This window comes from Mytilus trossulus, chromosome 4 (genome assembly GCF_036588685.1).
Source record: "Mytilus trossulus isolate FHL-02 chromosome 4, PNRI_Mtr1.1.1.hap1, whole genome shotgun sequence".
NCBI classification, from domain to species: Eukaryota; Metazoa; Mollusca; class Bivalvia; order Mytilida; family Mytilidae; genus Mytilus; species Mytilus trossulus.
The window spans coordinates 12,172,741-12,198,208 of record NC_086376.1 but is presented as its reverse complement, the minus strand read 5'-3'; the positions used below and the strand labels follow the sequence as shown (position 1 = coordinate 12,198,208).

The following is a 25,468-nucleotide window of genomic DNA, read 5'->3' as shown; positions in this document are numbered from 1 at the left end:
CCCTTGGCTAGCGAAAATGTCGAATACCACATTCAACACATAATGCTAATGTACTTTAAAACATGTTTCGGAAACTTTGATCCAATAACCAATACAGGAAGTATATTATAAATTTAGAATGCAGTAATAATAATATTATATTGAAAATGGTAAATTACAAGTTGGGGTTCATTTCATCGCGTAAATACACAACACAGACATGAGTGGTTTTTGTCATTTCTTAACATACAAACATAGCTTTTCAGAAAATGTGAATATAGTCAAATTTTGATGTCACAAAAAAGACTGCAACGTCTTTAAAGTGGCTCTGTATGCGAGATTTGTTAGAAATTATGCTTAAGGATGTTTGCTTGTCATGTTTTGGAATTTTTGTCAGATTTTCGAAATCCTCTAGTTTTATCCATTTGAATGCCTTAAAAAAAAAGTGCCCATGAACCCCCATTTTTCTTTTTATAAATCTTTTGAATGTATGATTAAAAGCCATTTGTAAAAGTCTTATGAAATCTTATATATTTTTTAATAGTTTTTGACAACTTTAAATGGTCAATGATAAAGCTATGAAACATCAAGAGAGAACATTTTCCCGCCAAAATATCAATGGCTAATATCTCGAAAACAAGCACATTGACCCCTATATTTTTTTTGCTTTTTTGATTCCTCAGTTTATCCCCTATCAATATATACTGGTTTTATGGAAAGTTATTTATTTTGAAACTGAGCAGCAAACATCCTTAAATTAGCTCTAAGAATTTATCTGCTGAATTAACCAAGAACACAAACGTCGACCAAAGAGCGAATAGTTATACACAAAATTCAAGAGAGATTTTCTACTCACACTATATATTACCTTAGCTTAGGTCAACGGTCGTGCTCTTTATTTGTTTCTACCAAATACTGGATAAATACTCTAAATTACCATACCTTTGGGGGACGGATGTGCTCTTTTTTATTTGTTAGCATGCACTGGTCAAATAGTCTGATTTAGGTATTATATTGATTTTATTGCCGTTTCATGGCTGTTTATCTTTTGAAACGGGTGTATTACTAATTTACATAATTAAATATTGAATAGTTTGAAATATATTTTATTTGAGTGCATTTTATTTGTTTCAAATAGTACATTGTTTTTACCACAATATATATTTATTCAATTGTTCTTTCAGTGATACCATTGATATATCTGATTATATCAAGGACAAAACGCCACTGTTATTTGGTATTTCTTCCCATGACCTTATGAAAACAGAATTTCACAGCAAATGTTCTGGTTCGCATAAGCATCAGCAAAATGACCTTGAGTCAAATATAACAGCGATAAAACAAAACAAATGCTTGGTAGGTTGTTAATAAATGAGTGAATATCATATTAAAAGAAATAAAATACAAATGGGGATAACACTTAATTGAGCATCGTGGTCAAAGGTAAAAAAGTATTGGTAATTCGTCATATCATAAGGCTACTGGTCAAATACTACCTATATCCACGTAGTTCCGATTGTTTGTTTTTGCAAGTCTCTTATTCTATTACTATGATTTTCAATACGATATAATGGCATCTTTAATCATTGTTGTTGCCCATGAATATATAGACTTGAGTGTTTAAGCTTTTTGACGATTGCAGATAGTTTTAACGAGGTCTCTGTTATTGTGCTCTTATCAAGAACACGGATTCTATCAACTCAATTCATTCACTCATTTTGTAAGTTTTGTGTTTTAAAACGTGCGTAAAAAGATGAGAACTAAACCATTGTCAATTGAGTCCTCAGTGAAAATCCAGACGCATGTATGTCTATCATTATTGCTGAAGTGTCCTCTTGTTCAATCAGTTATATATACATATAAACTGTAGGAATAACAACTGTGTTAGAAAGATGTAATGAATGAATTATTTTATCATGACAGATAACGATTATTGATATAAACAGACAAACACATCCGAATGAATTTACAGATGCGGTTACAAGGGCTATCATTAGTGGTTGGTCCAGAAACAAATCAGAAGACGACAACCAGAGATTAAGCCGCTTAGATAAAGACAGAGTTAAACGAGGTAGAGCTTTGATAATATCATTATATTATTCAATTCTTTAATAGTTTTCCCTTTCGACCAGTTTTGTGTTTTCATATCTATTATGTTTTATTTTGCTTATTCATCCATCTTATTATGTGGTTCATACTCTGTTACTTTTCTCGATTCAATATTAGATAAATAGCCAAAATGATATCGTCTCTATATGTCAAACGTAGAACTTTTCTAAAATGCACTAACGGTTAGATTTAATTTGCCACGAAGTCAAATAGAATAAACGCAAAATATTATCCTGGAAAATAGGTTGGGCTACAGTACCACTTTAAGTAAGATACATGTATATATTATTTTCACTTTTCTTCGATCATTGCAAACATATGTCATGCAAAAAATATTCTATTCGAAAGTATGATTTTCTTGGCTTCAATATTGAATCTGTACTGCATATTGCACAGTAGTTGCTAAGAACTTCAAAGAAATTGGTGAAATAAATATCGTTATAACGCCTAACATTTATTCGGAAAAACACAAGTAGGTTGAAAATAACAGTTACGAAATATGCTTTCTTTTTAGGTTTGAAATATTAAGAAAAACGCAAGAACATTCATTTTTAATAAAGGTCTTGTATACATATACATATTTTTCAGTACAAAGCTATTACAGTGCTCCTGTTGATCAGGAACAATGTTCGTTACCGAAGAAGGAAGACAGAGTTCACCCAACAGCTGTTAGTGTAAATGCAATTAGCGGACCATTTGGAAATGATAATCGGAAATTTATGGACTCCTATAAGGAAATACTGACTCCATCCTCTTTACCACTGTATTATTACATTGCATACCAGTTTATACAGGAAATGCAAGGGGAGAAAAGGGTTATAATAGAGGTATTGTTAAGTGTTTCAATTGTATGTTCAAATTATATTGATTTCTCTTTTTTCATTTGAATGCCTTTTTTAACGTATTACTACAATAATTTAAAAATTCTGATTAAAATTAAAATTAAAATGCAATTTGTGTTACGATTATTTGTAAAACTTACTCTCTTTGACAATGCAGTATATTGATAAGATACCTGCGACGTTCTTAATGGCATTATTATGTGCTTATATTTGCAACATGAGGCAAAACAATTCCGTGTTATCGATTTTAACTAAGGCTATTTCCAGTGTTTGACGTATATTTTAGAAAAGATCACTTAATTGTTTGTTGGAATAAAAAAAAACAGACTTTCTTTAATTACTTTTGCAAAGCAATTGTCGTAATCTTTATCCGTCCCTTTATTGCTGGTACTAACATAATTTTAGCTAGTCATCAACCCACACAGTTCAAGATTTTTGTCGTTTGTTTCGTGTTGCACAGTAATCAGTTTTCTATGTTCAAATATGTTTACTGTTCTTTATGTTTGAATCTTTTTCTGTCTGCCATAGCGTTGTCACTTTTTTTTATCGACATGTGAGTTTTGGTGTCCCTTCCGTATCTTTATCTGCCTTTATGGAATTGACAAAAGTATGGTTGCAACAAATGCAAAATATATTGGGCAATCTAGAACATATAAATTCCATAACGGTCAAACACTCGTGGTGACGTCTGTTTGCAATTGGCTTTTGAAGAAATAACTTTAACTTAACCAGTTTGATACTTTAACTTAACCAGTTTGATACCTTCAACTTAACCAGTTTGATACCTTCAACTTAACCAGTTTGATACCTTCAACTTAACCAGTTTGATACCTTATTTCAAAAACTTTTTAAAACACTTTATCAAGGAAATCAAATACGAATCGCAAGCTCTTGATTATCATATGAACTGGATATCCATACTCTTCTTTCAAACAGATTCTCTTGACAGATACATTCATGGATATTGACCAAGAGCTAAAACAAGCACACCGTTTTGACATAAAATTTATCAACACGAGAGTTTGCGGAAACAATAATTTACTTATGACTTGTATCATATATATTCTTAAAAAACCTCATCGTAGATATCAAAATTCAAGTTTAGTACTTGCGTCAGACGCGCGTTTCGTCTAAAAATGATTCATCAGTGACGTTCAAACAAAAAAACATCATATTTCATATTCAAAATAATATTGCATTGAGAAAAATAAAAAGTCCGTTCCTTTTTTGTTTGTTTGTTAGAATTTCAATATGCTGTTGAAAGAAGCAATTGTAGCTGACAGAGATGACTATGTGTCGGTACTATTAGAAGAGGGTGTCCATTTTGATGATAAATACTTTCCAGCTATTTATAAGGTATGGTTCAGGCTTTTGCATTTCTACGTAAAAAAATGTCTGTACCATTTTAGGATTATAACAGTTGTTATCCATTCGTTTGATGTAATTGAGCTGTGGATTTTACAATTTGATTAAGGACATTCCGTTTAAATTGTCTTCGGAGTTCAGCTATATTTTTTGGATTTTACATTTAACATGGTTTTATTCTGGGTGTTGAGTGTTGTAACATTGTTATTATCACACCGAACAAATGAGTTATATAGAGCTCGTTGTGTTTATTCCATTTTCAAAAGCTGTTTGTTCTCTCCATATCATTTTGCCAGATTTTGTTATTACGGGCTTTTTTTCAGCTTACTAATCATAGGTGTATTCTGGTTTGATCTTAATGTATCTAGTGACACGAAGTAAAGAAATATTTGGAGACGGATTTACAAAAGTTTTTCCAAACTTGTTTCCGAATCCCATATTTGAACTTTATGTAACATTGTAATATTTGTCTAGACATTTTGCAATAATAAATACTGTTTAAACTAAAGAAATGCGTACAGTTCAATGCATAATACAATTACAGTCCACAAAACATAGAAATATATCAAAGGCTCGTATAATACTCATAGTAAAGTAATGTCAAGTTGAACTCATGTGCTCATGTTAAATGTAGGATATATAGAAATTAATACATGTGTAAATATAAACACACTTAACCCAGATCACTTTAATTGTTTTGAATAGACATTATAATTCGCAACATTTTTTCGATGCATTATAGCAAAAGGTCAGTCATTCGTCACTTTATTTTTTTTTAATTCAGGAAACACTTCAATCTCAAAGAAAAGCAAAGACGGCTCTTCAAAATGTTTTAAAGGTAAAATAACATTCTAGAGTGGTATTTGAAAAAATATCAATGGAAACACATATTGTTCCAAATTATTTTTTCCATAATGCAGAAGTTTACATTCTTAACGAATTTGATAAAGGGCATGTAAAATGTGAGTATATGAGAAAAAAGTATTTAACCCCGATGGCAAGATGTTACACTGTCCATTTCCTGTATGTCTTAAACATTAGTAGAGTATACGTGGTCTGACCAATTTGGACGTTTCATTCATGTAATTTGTCAACGTTTCCATGAAATGCATTAAATTTAACATAACATACCTTGTAAATTATTTGTCAAAATATGTTACTCAATTCTTTTGAAGTGGGGTTCCTCGCCGTTTATTCAGAAGTTTAAAGAGTTTTGCTTTCCTACGAAAGAGAAAAAGAAGGACAAACAAGTTTATCAACACACATGTACTGAAGTGTGTATGATCGCAGGTCGACAGATTTGTCAGGCTTTGTTGGGGTATCCTAGTGGTGAGTATTTTATGCAGATTTTATTGAGATCATTTATTGTTGGAAGGATACAAAGTTTTGCATATTCTACTCATAAATACTTATGGTAAAACACTTAGTGCAGACAACATACATAAAGTGACGTTTTCGATTTCTTAGCACTAGGTCGATATCACTGCTGGTGTACGGTTAGATTCTGAGGATAACACCAACTAAGAAGTCAGCGCTTCGGTATGGACAAAAACTGAAAAAAACTAATACACAAATAATCAACCAATACAAAAAGGTATTTCACGTAGTTTTTTCAGATTGAAATTTTGTTATTTAATGTTGAAAATAACTAATATACGAATACAAAGGTTTGTGTGCCGTGAGGTAACGTATTTTTTCGTCCAATAATAATGCAGTAATTAAAAAACGGAATGAGACCATGCAAACATAGAACAGAAATCTTTCACTGATATACATTTTTTTTTGTAATGGGCAAATCACATTTCTCCGAAAATGTTATCCTAGTTTTAAACCGATCTAATACAAATATCAGGGATAGCTTCTTTTATTACATAAAATAGAAAAAAATTATAAAAAAAAACCCAATTATTGAAAGAATGATTGTGGTAATTGATTATATGAAGTTTCATTGAAGCTGAATTAGGTAAATAGTTATCAAAATTACCAGGATTATAATTTTATACGCCAGACGCGCGTTTCGTCTACATAAGACTCATCAGTGACGCTCAGATCAAAATAGTTAAAAAGCCAAATAAATACAAAGTTGAAGAGCCTTGAGGATCCAAAATTCCAAAAAGTTGTGCCAAATACGGCTAAGGTAATCTACTCCTGGGGTAAGAAAATCCTTAGTTTTCGAAAAATTCAAAGTTTAGTAAACAGAAAATTTACAAAAAATGACCATATAATTGATATTCATGTCAACACCGAAGTGCTGACTACTGGGCTGGTGATACCCTCGGGGACGAAACGTCCACCAGCAGTGGCATCGACCCAGTGGTGTAAATAGTTATCAAAATTACCAGGATTATAATTTTATACGCCAGACGCGCGTTTCGTCTACATAAGACTCATCAGTGACGCTCAGATCAAAATAGTTAAAAAGCCAAATAAATACAAAGTTGAAGAGCATTGAGGATCCAAAATTCCAAAAAGTTGTGCCAAATACGGCTAAGGTAATCTACTCCTGGGGTAAGAAAATCCTTAGTTTTCGAAAATTTCAAAGTTTAGTAAACAGAAAATTTACAAAAAATGACCATATAATTGATATTCATGTCAACACCGAAGTGCTGACTACTGGGCTGGTGATACCCTCGGGGACGAAACGTCCACCAGCAGTGGCATCGACCCAGTGGTGTAAATAGTTATCAAAATTACCAGGATTATAATTTTATACGCCAGACGCGCGCTTCGTCTACATAAGACTCATCAGTGACGCTCAGATCAAAATAGTTAAAAAGCCAAATAAATACAAAGTTGAAGAGCATTGAGGATCCAAAATTCCAAAAAGTTGTGCCAAATGCGGCTAAGGTAATATACTCCTGGGGTAAGAAAATCCTTAGTTTTCGAAAAATTCAAAGTTTAGTAAACAGAAAATTTACAAAAAATGACCATATAATTGATATTCATGTCAACACCGAAGTGCTGACTACTGGGCTGGTGATACCCTCGGGGACGAAACGTCCACCAGCAGTGGCATCGACCCAGTGGTGTAAATAGTTATCAAAATAACCAGGATTATAATTTTATACGCCAGACGCGCGTTTCGTCTACATAAGACTCATCAGTGACGCTCAGATCAAAATAGTTAAAAAGCCAAATAAATACAAAGTTGAAGAACATTGAGGATCCAAAATTCCAAAAAGTTGTGCCAAATACGGCTAAGGTAATCTACTCCTGGGGTAAGAAAATCCTTAGTTTTCGAAAAATTCAAAGTATAGTAAACAGAAAATTTACAAAAAATGACCATATAATTGATATTCATGTCAACACCGAAGTGCTGACTACTGGGCTGGTGATACCCTCGGGGACGAAACGTCCACCAGCAGTGGCATCGACCCAGTGGTGTAAATAGTTATCAAAATTACCAGGATTATAATTTTATACGCCAGACGCGCGTTTCGTCTACATAAGACTCATCAGTGACGCTCAGATCAAAATAGTTAAAAAGCCAAATAAATACAAAGTTGAAGAGCATTGAGGATCCAAAATTCCAAAAAGTTGTGCCAAATACGGCTAAGGTAATCTACTCCTGGGGTAAGAAAATCCTTAGTTTTCGAAAATTTCAAAGTTTAGTAAACAGAAAATTTACAAAAAATGACCATATAATTGATATTCATGTCAACACCGAAGTGCTGACTACTGGGCTGGTGATACCCTCGGGGACGAAACGTCCACCAGCAGTGGCATCGACCCAGTGGTGTAAATAGTTATCAAAATTACCAGGATTATAATTTTATACGCCAGACGCGCGCTTCGTCTACATAAGACTCATCAGTGACGCTCAGATCAAAATAGTTAAAAAGCCAAATAAATACAAAGTTGAAGAGCATTGAGGATCCAAAATTCCAAAAAGTTGTGCCAAATGCGGTTAAGGTAATATACTCCTGGGGTAAGAAAATCCTTAGTTTTCGAAAAATTCAAAGTTTAGTAAACAGAAAATTTACAAAAAATTACCATATAATTGATATTCATGTCAACACCGAAGTGCTGACTACTGGGCTGGTGATACCCTCGGGGACGAAACGTCCACCAGCAGTGGCATCGACCCAGTGGTGTAAATAGTTATCAAAATAACCAGGATTATAATTTTATACGCCAGACGCGCGTTTCGTCTACATAAGACTCATCAGTGACGCTCAGATCAAAATAGTTAAAAAGCCAAATAAATACAAAGTTGAAGAGCATTGAGGATCCAAAATTCCAAAAAGTTGTGCCAAATACGGCTAAGGTAATCTACTCCTGGGGTAAGAAAATCCTTAGTTTTCGAAAAATTCAAAGTTTAGTAAACAGAAAATTTACAAAAAATGACCATATAATTGATATTCATGTCAACACCGAAGTGCTGACTACTGGGCTGGTGATACCCTCGGGGTAAACTTTACGAGATAAGAGGCTTAAAACTGAGAGCAAAGGAAAGGGAGATATATTTGCATATTTTAAAAGTTTGTTTTATTGGTATACATGTCTGTTTAACTTCTCAGCAGCGTATCTAAACGTGAGAAAATGCTGCTTTTTAGAGACTGTGTCAAAAAGGACAGCAAAATGTGATTATCATAATCAGAAAACGTTATCGATAATTAAGAAATCGAAACCTTAGAATTGGAACTATTACCAAAGATTTGAAAATAAAAATTATATTTTTGACTCAGCACAGGATTTTGTTTTAAAATAATGGCCTTCAGTGAAGACCAATAAATTAAAGCGCTTTTTAAGTGGCGTGTGAATAATCTTTCCGGTTCGAAAAATAACTTTTTTTCAAATCAGTATTAATATTCTGACACTGAAAACATTTCAATCTATTTCTTCAAGTTTCTGTACAAACTGTAAATTTGATGTGGAAAATACACTCTTCAATGTTTTTTCTCAGACGTCTTTACACTCAATTAACCATAGGTTGGATGAGAACTTATTGGTATTGTTGTCTTAGATGCAATGATTTTTAATGAGTTGTTATTGGCTTTAAACTAGCTTTCAGTAACTAGGAATACTCTCAGATCTGCACTTAATGTCTTTATGTGGGTATGAATATTATGTACCCTGCCACATCCACTCTGTGTTTTTGTTATACTTATGTCTATTGATTCATCTGATGAGTTAAGCATTTTCAACAGGTTTTTATAGTTTGTTCTAATGTTGTACATTTATACCATTGTCTCAGATTATTAGAAGATTGCCGCCTTTAAACTAGGATAAACCCATCACATTCAGTATGTGCTTGTAATTCATTGCTTGTCGGTTGAAGTTGTGGTCATTATTCTTTTTCGTCTTTTATATTCTACATAAACTAGGCCGTCAACTTTCCCGTAGGAATAAATTTGCATATTTAATTTTTGGGCGTTTTATTGCTGCCTGTACGGTAAGGGTTTTATTCATATTTGAAAGCGTCACAGTGACTTGTAGTTGTTATATATTGGTTCCTTTTGACTATTGTGGTGAACTGTCTCATTTTTAATCATACTACATCTTCTTATTTTTGTATGACATTGAAATTTAGCTTACATTTGTCTCAAACAGATAACTCTCTAAAGAGGGACGAAAAATGGTCCGCATATCAAGATCTTCTTATATGGGCAATTTTTGTAAACAGGCCAAAACTAGCTACCATATTCTGGATGAAATGCGATCAACCGCTATGCAAGTATTATATATTGATAAATATTTTTAATATTTAAATAATTGGTATGCAAAACGAACAGTCTACCGATTAAAACCCTATTAAGAAAGTGAAAGTTGCATTTTAAAAATGAGCAATTATTGTTCCAAAGAAATGCACCTCAAATTAATTGTTTCATTAATTGAATGACGGTAAAATCCAACATTTATCGAATTGATTCTGCATTTTTTAGAGGATTTATCAAAAGTCGTATGTTGATAATGAAGAATTTTATAAAATCTTAAGGTCGCACAGTTCAAGGACTATTTTGCACTTTTATGTAAAAGTACATTATGGTTTAAAGCTTATTTTTGTTGTTTATCTCTTTTTTTAATAAAGGTATGTGTTAAATATATAGAATATAAATTAATGAAACAACAATCAAAAGACACACTAGAAAGAATAAAAACACCCATAGATCAATTTGAAATCTACATCAAATTTGCTAAAAAATCAAAAAATTTAGTCTTGCGTCCTAAAAAAAATACAAATAGACTAGTACATGTATAAGGTAACCCGAATAATTCAGTCGTTATATTCCGATGATCTACGAAGGCTACACCTCAAGTGGGAGAAAATCGGACACGGAAAGGGCTTGAATAATTCGAATTAAGTGTAAGGTCTCTTAAGGGCATACGATACAGTTACAGGGGAGGTAATGACGTTGCTAACGTAAAATGTTATTTTCGCGACGCAAACTGTGACATTTCGGGTAAAGATGCATTTTTCGACTGATTTTTATCATTCAAACTGATTTAATTTGAAAACGAGTTCATGGACCTCCATTTTTCAAAAGAGAAATTTGTTTCATTTTGCAGGAAGATTATGTGACCCAAATTATATAAAACTGTAAATAGAGGATTTTCTTTAATTTTGATAAACATGCAGCAAAAAATGACGTATTTTCCTCAATTCATGAACATTTGATAAAAAAGAGTTATTTCTGAATAAAAATCATAACTTTTTAGTATACTTATAAAATACAGAAATTACCGATTATTTAACAAAAAACAAAAAAGTTATATCTTTTTTTCGAAAAAGAAATTGCGGCCACAAATCTGAATTTTGAGCAAATATACAAAATTTCGACCTCATTTTACTCAAAAAGTAGCACATGAAGGTATATTTTTTATTACATATTTGATTTAATCAGGTAAAAAACAGCCTATATGCAAATTTTCACGAACTTGTAAATACAGGATCAAAACTATATCGTATGCCCTTAATACTTGCATCAGCATGGTAGAAACTATAAAGTTATAAATTCAAGTTAATTATTATATACTAGTAAATGGATAAATTTTGTTGTTCCATATTCTTAGGTACCATGGAAATAAATGAATAAACTCTAAGAAAGATTAATCCCATATTTAAATTTATACTTTTAATATTCTGTTGAACTACGTATTAACTTATTTTTTTGGTACTTTTTAGTGTGTGCGTTATTGGCCAGCAGTGTGTACAAAAGAATGGCAGGCAGTGCTAATGACCAGGCAATAAAGGCTGATATGATTGCTCAGTCTAGGTATCAATTAAACCATTTCAAATATGAGCTACCTTTATGTTTAAAAAAAATGTATTGTCTCTGCACAGCTACACTAATAAGTTTCGAAAAGAACAATATACTTTTTTAAAACTACGAGCGGGAAAAGGTAAATTTTAGGAAAAAGAACAATGCTTACATGTGGCAAACGTCGTCGACAGGGGATATAAATATCAAAATGACGAATATAAGTTTGAGGTCAAAAGAAGGAATTCGTCACATAATCTGAATGTTTGAAATATTAAATTAAAAGATGTATTCATATTGTTGAAATATGGTCCATCTTGAAAGCATGACAATTGAAGGTAAGCAAAATGAAATGGACATGTTTTAAAACAACATAATATTTTATTCAGGATACTTTTAACAACCCATTTTTATATTCGTTTTAACAGTCTCTTTGCAGATAGAGCATTAGATTTGCAATCAAAACTGTATGACGATGACGCTGAGCTTGCAATGGATTTAGTTATCACAGAGCAAACCGTTTGGGATATAACTTCAAGTCCAATGCAATGTGCTTATGAACATGATATGCTGGACGTTCTTGCTCAAACATGTCCTCAACGACGTTTAAATAAAATATGGTATATCGGAATAAGTTCTAGTCTTGGAGGATTTTGGAAGGTAAAAGTATATTTATTTTTATATTTAGATAGTATCAATGTGATTAAAATAATGACAATTCAAACACAAATAATTAACAACCCGGTGTGCTTTATTAAGAGTCAGAAGTACTTGAAGTGTTTTGGGCGCATCATGTATTTTCTATCATAGATATAGGAAGATGTGGTGTGAGTGCCAATGAGACAACTCTCCATCCAAATAACAATTTAAAAAGTAAACCATTACAGGTTAAAGTACGGCCTTCAACACGGAGCCTTGGCTCACATCGAACAACAAGCTATAAAGGGCCCCAAAATTACTAGAATAAAACCATTCAAACGGGAAAACCAACGGTCTAATCTATATAAACAAAACGAGAAACGAGAAACACGTATATATATAACATAAACAAACGACAGCTACTGTACATAACATAACATGTACGAATTAAAAAATACGATTTACTACAAAATATACATCATTGAGCTGTATTAATATCAACGACATATAGATTGAATATTTTGTTTAATTTTTGTCTTCAAGATAGGATAGTGCTTTTGTCAAATACTCTTAAAACATCTTTGAAAGTTGTCACTTACCAAAGACCTCTGTAGAGTTTACATTGTAGTCAAGAGGGTTTGTAAAAAATATCCCATATTCATTATCTTTGTGGAGAGTTAGGTATTTGGGCTTGCTAAACACATGATATATACTTCACATTACCTCGCTGTTGAATTTTTACAGTATAGTTTTAAGATAAAATAAGAGTGTTTAGAGGTTGCTATGCATCACCATCAGAATAATGGTAAAGTGACACAATACTTTTCCAATTGCAACATTTACAAATCTTTAGAAATAAAAAAAAAATAATAAAGAAATGATTATTTTTTTTAATTAAATTTGATTCATTACTGTTTATGCAGAAAGGCTGCTTCAAAGCTTTGTGCTGCAACAAAAGTTCATCGTTTGAAGAAAGACCAAAGATTTTTGTCGCTCCTCTTACCAGGTTTTTGTTACATTACGTAAGTACTCACATTAGGTGACCTGTATATGACATGAATTATCATCGATATGGTCATAATTATGGATCAACTGTTTATAAATATAGGCAACAGTAGTATATACACTGCTATTCTCAATTCATGAAACAAATCCGAGTTACAAACTTAAACTCAGGGAAACACACCAAATATAAGAGGAGAACTACGACACAACAGAAAAACAATATTAAAATTTAACACACAGCGAAAAGAACTATAGTATAACAATATTCCTGACTTGGTATAGGACATTTCAAGAAAAAAATGGTGGGTTGAACCTGGTTTTGTGGCATGCCAAAACCTCCCATTTTTATGGCAATGTTAAAAACAATATTTTGAACTTTTGAAATACCAGTGCCTTTTATACATCAAAAATTTATGAACATAGCTGTATTTGGCAAAACGTCCACAATGCTTTTGAATACGTAATGTATTTGGTCTTTTTTAAAAAACATTTCGAGGGTCACTGATGAGTCTTTTGTAGACGACAGCGCGTCTGGCTCCATAACTAAATTACAATCCTGGTATCTATGATTACCTTATTTATAATTAAAAAATATTGGTATTTTTGATGACGATAAGTCTAAAGACAGCGATAAAAATTCAGTTGCATTCGGCTGTTTGTTTTATGGTATTTAGTGCAGATCCGCTTACCCATTTTCAGCTGATTATATCATTTTGTTTTTATGTTGTTTGAATTTTCTACTTGGAAAATATTGTTTTAAATGTATATTACGGTTTTATGGAATTGTATGCTATTTTCATACTAGCGAGAGGTTTGACTAGCCATAAAATAAGGCTTAATTCACTATTTTCTACACAAGAAAATGCATGTTCCGAGTCAGAAATATGAAAATGGTTATCCATTCGTTTAGTGAGTAGGAGCTTTTGATTTTTACATTGGTTTAGGCATTTTATTTTCCATGGAGTTTGTTATTTTTGTTATTTCATTTGTTATACGGTATTTCAGTTTTTCTATTTTTTGCATAATTAGTTATCAAAGGTACCAGGATTATAATTAAATACGCCAGAAGCGCGTTTCGTCTACATAAGACTCACCAGTGACAATCAGATCAAAACAGTTAAAAAGCCAAACAAATACAAAGTTGAAGAGCATTGAGGACCCAAAATTCCAAAAAAGTTGTGCCAAATACGGACGAGGTAATCTACTCCTTGGCGTAAGAAAATCCTTAGTTTTTCGAAAAATTCAAAGTTTTGTTAACAGAAAATTTATAAAAATGACCATATAACAACGAAGTGCTGACTACACACCAAGGAATTGCGGATCTGCAAGATATTCACTTCGTACTTTATTTGACCTTTAAACTTTTTTTTAATTCGAGAATCACCAATGAGTTGTTTGTAGACAAAAAAGCATGTTTGCCGTTAAACGTTTTTATCCAGGTATCTTTGATGCGCTCCTATGATGCCATATGCAAAGAGGGTTTTGATCCTTAAATATACAACACAATCAGCAAATAAATGCAAGAAAAAAAATAAAAAAAGGACGTTCAAATTACAAAATTATATTTGTCTATTGTATTTTTATTTGAACATCAATTTAACCCCTTAGCTAGAGACGAATTACACATGATTAATCGTGTTGAGTTAATAAAAGATGAGACTGTCAACATTGAAAGTACACGCAAAGAAAATCATTTTATCGACTGATTGGACCAACAAAAAATCATTCTTATATAGGAAAAATCGAAATTATTTTAGTGGTTAACCTTAAATAGACATAGCACAATCCATTTGTACGAGAACCATGTTTATTTATGTTCATATCGTATTATGTAAACGCCGGTAGTTTTCGGGGACATTTATATAGTTAATTATATGGCGTCTAGACTATAGTACACAAGAAATTCTAATATAAAATTTTTAGGTTATGCAAAAGACGTATTTGAAGTTGGATATGTGATTTAATATGTTATCCATCTAACACGATAATTTGAGTCAAATCGGTAATTAGAATTTTGGCTGATAGTGCCCCTTTTAGGCTTTATATGGTTGTACTTCACATTCTGACTACATATTCCGTTTCACTATCATGAATTATTTTGTTTGAATACTTTCAGGTATTCTTCTTTGGTGCTTTGGTGAGTTACAGTGCCTTCCTGTTACAAATGGATGTATTTCAAGGAATAGTCTCAATTGGTTTCTACGAGAAAATTATTTATCTGTATCTAGTTGGAGAAATTCTCGAGGAGTACAGGAATGCGGTATGAATTGTCAAAAGACAGTAATATATTATGTGTCTAAACATAAAAAGAAGATGTGGTATATTGTCAATTAGACAAATCTCCACAAAAGACCAAATGACACAGAAATAAACAACTGTAGGCCTATATAGTCCAGTTGATTAGACAGTACGGAATATTCATGTCAGAGATATTCAATGTTATATTCAAATTGTTGAAACAAAGTGCGTCCTCCTTTTCTCAAATGAGAATTAACCATATTTTAACTAACATAAGTAAGATGGCGGTAACACAGGTAGTGAGGTTCTGCCCATTCTTACGGAGCACATGAAAGCCTTCCTGGTACGTGGATGTTTTTGTTAGTTTATATTGTGTAAAAAGAAAAATCACAAAAATACTGAACTAAGAGGAAAACCAATTCGGAAAGTCCATAATCACATGGCAAAATTGAATAACAAAACACATGAAAAACGAATGGACAAGAACTGTCAAACAGAAAAATTGTTGCTCTTTGTTTCGTTTTTCGTATAGTTGCCAGTCAGTTTGTAAAAAAATATTTAATACGAGTGATTACACAGAAATACACACATTGTTTTGGAGCAGTGAAATCAGTTCTGCTGTTTAGACATGGCAATAAACAAAATTGTTTGATTGAACAAATGGTTTGTTTGAAGGAATAAAAATGTGTTTATCAGTTGAAAAGACATTTTTCAACTAAAATAAAAAATAGTTACCGTTTCATTTGCAGTCTAATGCTTGTTTCTCAAAACAATGCAGGAAAAATTGAAATAGATAATTTGAGATCAATGAATATCACAATGATTTTACGGTGGAAAAATCAAATAAATTTTATCAGGTGTATGATTGTCAGCAATAAAGTGTTTGTCTTATATTTTCAGTTTAAGAAAGAGGCTAGTATTGTAACAAAGATGAGTAGATCTACACACGAAAACACATTACGTCATTCCCGATGGTATAGATTGAAGAAATATTTATTTAATTTCTGGAACATCCTCGATGTTATTTCATATACGCTGACTATCTTGGCTTTACTTGTTCGTTGGTTCCTGCCAACAAAATCAAACAAGACTTCCAGGCGTTTTTTCAGCATGAGTCTTTTTGCGATGTACATGAGATTTCTTCATGTCCTGTTAATGTCGAGGTTCCTTGGGCCAAAAATCATCATGATCAAAGAAATGGTATGTCACTTTAAATTTATCATTCACTGCCTTTATTTACACTGATTATGGTAGTCGTAAATGAAATATCCTCTTCAGATAAACTTTGAGAATAAAGCGCAAGTCCTAGTGATTTTATATTGATTCGATTATTATCTTAATATCTCATTCATATTCATGTCGTGCCTCAAAAGCACCTTTCATGATTTAACTTAATCATGAAAGCTCAAGTCGTAACATTGTGAAAGTACAAAAACAAACAAAAACGTTAACAAAAGGTTATCTATGGACAAATAAAGGCAACAGTAGTATACCGCTGTTCAAAACTCATAAATCCATGGACAAAAAACAAAATCGGGGCAACAAACCAAAACCGAGGGAAACGCATTAAATATAAGAAGAGAACAACGACACAACACCGAAATGCAACAGCACACAGAAACGGACCAAGCAACAGACAATACACCACGAGAATAACAAATATAACATCAAAACCAAATACATGAATATGGGATAGACAAGTACCGTGCCACGTCTTATCTCAAAAATAAGAGAAAACAGAAACGACTCAACGTTAAAATGCAACACACACACAGAAACGAACAATATTATAACAATGGCCATCTTCCTGACTTGGTACAGGACACTTTTAAAGGGGAATAAAAGTGGTGGGTTGAACCTACTACCCGGAAAAATTGGAAAGTTTGTATCGTTTTGATTTCTTTATTAATCAACGGTTTATTTGCACGAGTTCCTGTTGAAATAATATTTCACGTCTGCCTTTTGCCTATATAACGCTGATTTTTTTTAAGCTCTTTAAACAAGAAAACCAGGAAATGATGATGCACCCAAAAACCCACGCTAACAGTTTTTTTTAAAGCGGATATTTTAATAACTTAAGCAACTTGAATATCTAAACTCTTAAATGAAAACTTTCCTTCCTCGTATAAAAAGTTTATATAGTCGATATGCAAATGAATTCTTAAATGAATTATTTCATTTCTTGAGTAAAAGAAAAGAAAATGATACAAAAGAGACATTCAAACTCACGTGTAATATAGAAAAACAAAACAACTGACAACGTTTGAAGCAGGGTTTATATTTATACATTAGCCAACTGTTTTCGATGGAACATTTTTTCATTTTCTTTCATTGACTATACCTCGTTTCAGTGGAAATTACTTTTTTAAAGGGCCATTTCTAATGTGTTATTATCTATTCACATTCCGATGCATTTTCAGTTAAAGGACCTCTTTCGATTCATTGGAATATTATTTGTATTTATGATTGGTGTTGGAGTACTGTATCATGCAAACATGTACCCAGCACACCGAGATATGTGGAGTGCAGTCGATTGGAAATACTGGAGAATATGGAAAATCATTTATATTCCATACTTTCAGATATATGCCGAAACATATTTGGAGAAGTTTGAGGGTAAGTTTGCGTTGAGAAGTCTAAATAAGGAAGTCACAATAAAAAAATGTAAACAAAATAAAGATAGGATCAAGTTTTTTAATCGTTATTGTCATAATTTGGTTCTCTGAAAGATCAGAGAGTAGCACATATTCCAGGTTTAGTCCATATCCCATTTCGGTGCTTGAAAATTTGAAATTGAGTTTTACATTTGTAATAGAGACGTTGCAATTCTAGCATTTATAAAATAAAGAAAACAACATGAAATACAAACACTGTTGATGAAGGCATATGTATGAAGTAATTGTGGTTCAAATATTTGTCGAGCCTTCGACTTTAGTCGAAAAAAGAGAGACATAGCGATCCTACTATCAGTCGGCGTCGTCGGGTTCCACAAATATTCATTCTGTGGTTAAAGTTTTTAAAATCTTTAAATCTTTCTTAAACTATCCTGGATTTCTACCAAACTGGGACAGAAGCTAGTTTATGATCATTAGATAGTATTCAGAAGTAAGTTTTGTAAAAACAAACAAAATTATTTTTTTCCGTATTATACTTTTAAATTGACCAAGTTTTTCTTCTTGTTAACATTACATTCAGTCTGCAGTTTAAGTTTTGAAAACATTTATAAGATTGATAAAATATCCTGGATTTTTACCTAACTTGGACAGAAGACTATGACAATCAAAAGATAGTATTGAGAGGGATATTTTTATTGATTTGTTTCCTCATTTTTGTTGTGTGCGATTAACAACAAAAGTAGACGAGACAATGCGCGGAACCCTCATGATTTATTAAGTATGCTGCTGACCTACACAATGATGTTCATTATCTCATTTTAGATTTATTTTCAAAGTAAAATTTGTCAATCTTTTTAATGTTGATGAAAGTCATCACAGGAATATTATAATCTATATTTTGACACAAAAGTTTTGCAAAAAAACATCATATTCATACATTTTTGTAGATAAATAAAGCAACACAATTTTGAAGGTATTATTCAAAAGTGTGTACCACGTTTGACTATTTCAAATAGGTAGGAAAAAATGTTATTATCAGTCCTTATGATTTTACATTATCAATTTAATTTAAGGACAAAATCATGAAAAAAAGTTGTTGACATCAAGGTCACATGACAAATTATGTTTATTAGCTGATCGACAAAACACGTTTAGCCATTATTAAGACGTGATACATCCAAAATTGAATTATTTACGGAAGTAGAATCCTTGTTTTCCTTTTAATTATAACGATAACATAAATGCTTAATCATACCCTGCATGTGAACGCGTCTCATTGACAACAATATTATTTTACTTCGAGATAATAAATTAATTGTTTGTAGTCGTTATTTCTTTTCAAAATCAAAAGTTTTTCTTTATGTGAGTATAGCAACTAATAACATATTTTGCAGTTTTCACTAGTTAAACTAATTTATCAACTTTAAAAGTACAACCAGCATGTTTGATATGCATTATACCCTTATATCTTGAAAAAAAAAATCAAACAAAATTAGAAGCAGTGTATCGATGATTCCATTTATGTAGTCTGGCGTACTAAATTATAATCCTGATACCTTTGATAACTATTATGTGTCTTAAAGTTTCGGTTACTTGCAAAGTATATGAATACAGTTTTAGTCCGCGAATTCATTATCATTCGTGAGATATCTAAGTTTTTAGGTAGGAGTTAATCACAAATTCAATTGTTTAACGAAGTGTACATTTCCTATTTACTTTACAAAAACTACGAAAACAAAATGTTCAAGAAAAGACATTCTTTTTCTTCAATTGACGGATTTGGAATTCACGAAAATGAATTAATGCACAGAGTTTGAATGCCGGAGCAAACATGATTGAATTTACCCATTTAATGCTTGAAAACATCTTTTTATGTTGTGAAAATCAAAATATTTCAGAAAATAGTACTACGCCATGTACCACAATACAGAGCGAATGGGAAAGTAATCCTGACATGGATCGGTGTAATGAGTATGATTGGATACTCCCTGTGATTACTGCTTTGTATATGCTCATGTCAAACCTCCTCCTTGTCAATCTTCTGATAGCAGTGTTCAGGTATGTTACTTTGTATTACAAGCAAGTACAACATTTTACAATTCAATTTTAAAAACGCCATAGGCTATTTGAAATCATTATAAATCATTGTTGTATAATAACAGAAATATTAGGAAATTTAAACTGATTTGAAGACTATGGTGTGTTATAACACATCCTTTGAACATATTTATCAGGGTTAACGGATTCCCTTGTCACTGTAAAACAATTAAACATACACATGACACAAAATTTCAATTCTTTTACATGTTTTTATTTAAGAGTATGACGTTCTTGTCCTATTGGGAAAACATTTCTACAACAAAAGCACTTTCAAAATGATAACCCATATCTTTTATGCTAAAATTGATGCATTTACCTACAGCTATCGATTTGGACTGGTACAGGAAAAGTCCGAGAAATGGTGGCGATACATGAGATATGAAGTCATTATGGATTATCGCACTAGAATACCTGCTCCCCTTAATCTTGTGATCAGACCAATATACATCGCATACAGGTGCATAATGTGCTTTAAGAATCAAGTAAAGAAGGACAAAGAACAAGAAGAAAAAACTGTCTGTTGTGAGTATGGTTTATGTGTAACTTTCCTGTTAATATTAAGGCGAGAGCACTTTACCAATGTATGAATGTAGTAACTCGAGTAGTAAATGACATATCAAGGTTACAGACAAAGAGTGAGGTAATTGCAAAAACTATAAAAGGGAGCGAGACCGTATGCTTTGTAAATTTAATGATCATCTCCTGTTATATTGCACGCATCAACCGCTATACGAATACACACTTCGTAATCAGTTTTGTCTGTTTCAAACGTCCCTGTTAAACATTTTATCAAAGTATTTACGGTTAGTCTTGCATAATTCAAGATAACTGAAATGCGATACTTCTAACAGAAACATTCCAGATCTATGTGCATTTCACTTTCACAACACAATGCAACAGTTAATGATGCAATGTTATGAAAAATGCAAGTTTTGTAAATGTTTTCATTTTGTCGCATCAAGGTCGGAGTCGAGACATTGCAAATTTACAGTCGTATTTCAGGAATGCATTTTTATTAATCTGGTTGAGATGAATAATACGCTGGATACAAATCGTTATTTTAGATTTTAGATAGGTATTTGATTAAAGACGATTACCCATTTCGTCATATGCGCATTTGTTGGGCATTAAAACCTACGTTAGTATGTTGAGCAAATTTTTGAACATCTTAAACGTGAAAATTTCAACATCATGGATTTGATAACTGTTATAAATGAAAAATGTATATATATATATATTAATATGATTCGTCTAAATATCAGCCCAACAATGGTAGATATGTTCCACATTTTTCTTCTTCTTCCATGACCGGGATTCGAACTCATGATACTGAGATATCATAGCATCATGTTAAATCTAATTTCTGTTGTAGTACTATTCGGGTGTCATCATATATATACCCTCAATTTTAAGAAGACAATTTCCTGTCTTTTATACAGGTTGATCCCTTATTACGAAACATTCATTTTGAATTTATAATTAATATTTTCCCGTTTTGAACATGCTTATAATGTTTGCAAACAACACTGATTCAATTGAAAAATACATAAATACGACATGTACAAGTACCATGTCAAATCGAGGCTGCATTAATCAAATCTGCCGTAAAACGTAAAAAACATATTTGTATTATTATATCGAAATCAATGTCTTGAGTTTAATACACGTAAATGATTGAAGCTCTTAACAGTCAATATTTTAAAATCGAATAAAGTAATATTTCTTGATTAAGACTCAACTTCATATTAAGACCCAACTTGATATTCACAAAAATATGGTCCAGATTTTCCTAATATCATCGTTTCCTGTTATTAGCATGAAGTATTTTACATTATGTCCTTATCTTCAAAATAAACGATTTTCGATAAAAAAAAATTTGAGGTTTAAGTCACAAAATGTTTTTCACCTTATTAGAGTTTTGACTAACTTATGCAAGTCTTATAATCGACATTTGCAATGCTTTCTGTATTGCCATTGACATTATTCACATCAATGTGTACCTGTCAATTTTTTAAATGGAAATAACAGTGACCTTTCCAGTCCAATGTTAGTGTTTGTAGTAAGTCTGCGTTTCCAATTTACATGATTAAGCTGTTTTCTTATCTTGGTTGGATTTTTTGTCTCTTTGACACGTTCACAGTTTCCATTCTCTTTTCTATGTCTATTATGACTATTGTGATGAGTACTTTTGCTTTGTTTTATCGGTTATGTAAAAGAGGGACGAAATATACCAGAGGGACAGTCAAACTCATAAATCGAAAATAAACTGACAATGACATGTCTAAAAATGAAAACAGACAAACAATAGTACACATGACACAACATAGAAAAAAACTAAGAATAAGCCACACTAACCCCACCTCATATGTAACTTCATAGTTAATCATGTTCATCCTGAAACCAAGGATTTGTATTGTTAACTATACAAATCCTTGCAGAAACAAATATTTTTTTTTATGTTGAAAGCAGTATGATGATTCGTATTTATCTTTTTGTTTTCTTTTCAGATAAAAGAGATATAGATAAGATCAACACTCTTCAGTCTTTAAACGCAATTAAATGTGTTCACAATTTTTGAGATAGCAAATAGATGAAAAGATCATTGTTTTGTTGTATATATGGAAGACAGATGGAATATACAAAGAAAGAAAGATAGGAGACAGATCATTGTTGTAGCGTTCCTAAAGCTTTTAGTAACGGCGAATTACTTTTTCATGATTCATTTGTACATCTCTTCTGCACATTTCATCTTCAAATTGCTCTAATCTCTTTCCCAGATATTTTTCTTAGAAGTATTCCTTAAGGAAAAAGCTAAAATTAATACTAACAAAAGTAAAACAGAAAGTTACTTGAAATTGACAATATTAGATCACTGTTCGTCTTTCATCAATGAGTAAAATTTATATCGCATAGACAGTTATGAATTCCCCGAAATGATAAATGTAAACCACTTCAGACAAAAACCTAAACGCCGTACTCAAAATACAAAAAAGTAGGAATTGGATTGGAATTATCAGTGAACTAGAAAATATCGTTGAACAATGTAAAGACAGATATTACGATATCTATTAGCTAAAAACGAGTGCTAAAGTTTAATTGATATGAAACTGAAAAATTGTTATATGTATGGGTTAGTTCCCTTATCCATTGTTATGTATTCCTTGGTGGTTTTTAATTGCTTGTAGATATTTCAGTATTAATGTTCCATATCTCTCTTCATTTTCAAATATCGTATACAAATGACAGTTTTCTTTTTTTCTTTTTATCTGCTTTATGCTTGCATATTACATCTTAATTATTTATGTTGGCAATTTAGAATAATAATGTTTTTGTCCAAATAACTTCACATTCTCTGCATATAAAATGTCGTTTTGAACCTTCCTGATGAAGGTAAATGCAGAAAAATGTTCAAAAGACTATCTTGTATACAGTGTTATCATTTTCATAAAAACCATTTCCCCAACAATCATCCCCCAGAGCGAACAAATAGAGGCACTCATGATAGCTAAGGTGACCTTATCTGTTGAATACGAATTTAAAGGGAAATTGTGTATTGTTTGCACGTTATATGTAGCCATTTGTCATGTTTATATTTCTCATCATTAAAACTTTTGCTTGTCTCTTCAAATGTTTATCAGCATCAATACTTTTACAGGCACAACTCATGTTGAGGGTATAACAACGGTGTCTTTGATATCGTATCAAAACGAAAAACATAAACAAAAACAATAAATAAAACAAGAATGTGTCCAAAGTACACTCGAACTATCATTTTCCATGTTAAATGGACCGTGAAATTGGGTATATAAACTTGTTTTGCATTAAAAATTAGAAAGATCATACCATAGGAAACATGTGTACTAAGTTTCAAGTTGATTGGACTTCAATTTCTTCAAAAAAAAACTACCTTCACTAAAAACTTTAACCTAAAACACCCACTTTCATTTTCTAAGTTCAGTGGACCCTGAAATTGTGATCAAAAGCCTAATTTGGTCTTAAAATTAGAAAGATCATATCATAAGCAACAAGTGCACTAAGTTTCAAGTTGATTGGACTTCAGCTTCATCAAAAACTACCTTGACCAAAAACTTTAACATGAAACGCACAATTTTCATTTTCTATGTTCAGTGGACCTTGAAATTGGGGCCAAAAGTCTAATTTGGTCTTTAAATAAGAAGGATCATATCATAAGTAACAAGTGTACTAAGTTTCGAGTTGATTGGACTTCAGCTTTATCAAAAACTAACTTGATTAAAAACTTTAACCTGAAGCGGGACAGACGGATGGACGGACAGACTGACAGACGAACGGACGCACAGACCAGACAACATAATGCCCCTCTACTATCGTAGGTGGGCCATAAAAAATACTGAACTCCCAGGAAAATTCAAAACGGAAAGTTCCTAATCAAATAGCAAAATCAAAAGCTAAAAACACATTAAAGAATGAAAAACAACTGTTATATTCCTGACTTGGTACAGGCATTTTCCTATGTAGGAAATGGTGGATTGAACCTGGTTTCATAGCAAGTTAAACCTCTAACTGGTATGACAGTCGCATCAAATTCCATTATATTATCATTATAACGATGCGTGAAAAAAACCACCAGAAATAATAGGTAAAAATGCAGTTAACATAGTGTTATAATCTTAATCACTAAAGAAAACATACAAATATGACCAAGCATATTACCTATTGTTTTTTGCTGTTGGGATGTACAAGAACCCGTACACGTGCACTTGTACTTTTTTTTATCCATCTGATGAGTTAATTCTTTTTCAACTGATTTTTATAGTTCATTCTTATGTTGTACTGTTACACCACTGTCCCAGGTAATGGAAGGGTTGATATTCCGCTAACATGTTTTACCCCTCCAAATTCTATATGTATGTGCCTGTCTCAAGTCAGGAGTATGTAATTCCGTGGTTGTCGATAGATTATATGTTACATATTTGTTTTTCGTTCATTCAAGATTTTGTATATAAATTAGGCCATTAATTTTCTCGTTTGGATTGTTTTATATTGTCATTTCGGAGCCTTTTATAGCTGACGATGCGGTATGGGATTTGCTTATTGTTGGAGGCCGTACGGTGACCTGTAGTTGTGAATTTCTATGTCATTTTGGTTTCTGGTGTAGAGTTGTCTCATTGGCAATCATTCTACATCTTCTTTTTTTTTATATATATATTAGCAAAAGTTAAAGACCACTAGCAAATATGAAAGACAAGCAACAAACAAGTTTTCGAAGTAAAACTAAAAGGCATATAGAGATCTAGGCAAATCACATTAGCAAAATGAAAGACAAGAATACAAGAATATCATAAACAATAATGCCAGGATGTACAAGTACCTTAAGTACATGTATCTTAATAAC

The 25,468-nt window shown here is 31.9% G+C and overlaps 1 protein-coding gene across 5 annotated transcripts in view; it reads left to right on the top strand.

Annotated features, from left to right (window-relative positions):
* Window positions 1-23,714, top strand: part of LOC134714696 (transient receptor potential cation channel subfamily M member 2-like) — a 35,445-nt gene extending 11,731 nt beyond the window's left edge. For 4 of the 5 annotated variants that reach the window (XM_063576178.1, XM_063576180.1, XM_063576181.1 and 1 more), the window contains 16 exons: window positions 1,164-1,335; window positions 1,903-2,050; window positions 2,677-2,915; window positions 4,173-4,286; window positions 5,080-5,133; window positions 5,471-5,624; window positions 9,849-9,968; window positions 11,422-11,512; window positions 11,926-12,157; window positions 13,060-13,158; window positions 15,258-15,401; window positions 16,280-16,579; window positions 17,800-17,995; window positions 19,893-20,052; window positions 20,417-20,616; window positions 22,602-23,714. In XM_063576178.1, the coding sequence (XP_063432248.1) occupies window positions 1,164-1,335; window positions 1,903-2,050; window positions 2,677-2,915; window positions 4,173-4,286; window positions 5,080-5,133; window positions 5,471-5,624; window positions 9,849-9,968; window positions 11,422-11,512; window positions 11,926-12,157; window positions 13,060-13,158; window positions 15,258-15,401; window positions 16,280-16,579; window positions 17,800-17,995; window positions 19,893-20,052; window positions 20,417-20,616; window positions 22,602-22,672 (2,494 nt within the window). In that variant the 3' untranslated portion in view covers window positions 22,673-23,714. The remainder of the gene's footprint in view (window positions 1-1,163; window positions 1,336-1,902; window positions 2,051-2,676; window positions 2,916-4,172; window positions 4,287-5,079; window positions 5,134-5,470; window positions 5,625-9,848; window positions 9,969-11,421; window positions 11,513-11,925; window positions 12,158-13,059; window positions 13,159-15,257; window positions 15,402-16,279; window positions 16,580-17,799; window positions 17,996-19,892; window positions 20,053-20,416; window positions 20,617-22,601) is intronic. The other variant, XM_063576182.1, reaches the window with a different exon arrangement.
* The last annotated feature ends 1,754 nt before the right edge of the window (window positions 23,715-25,468 follow it).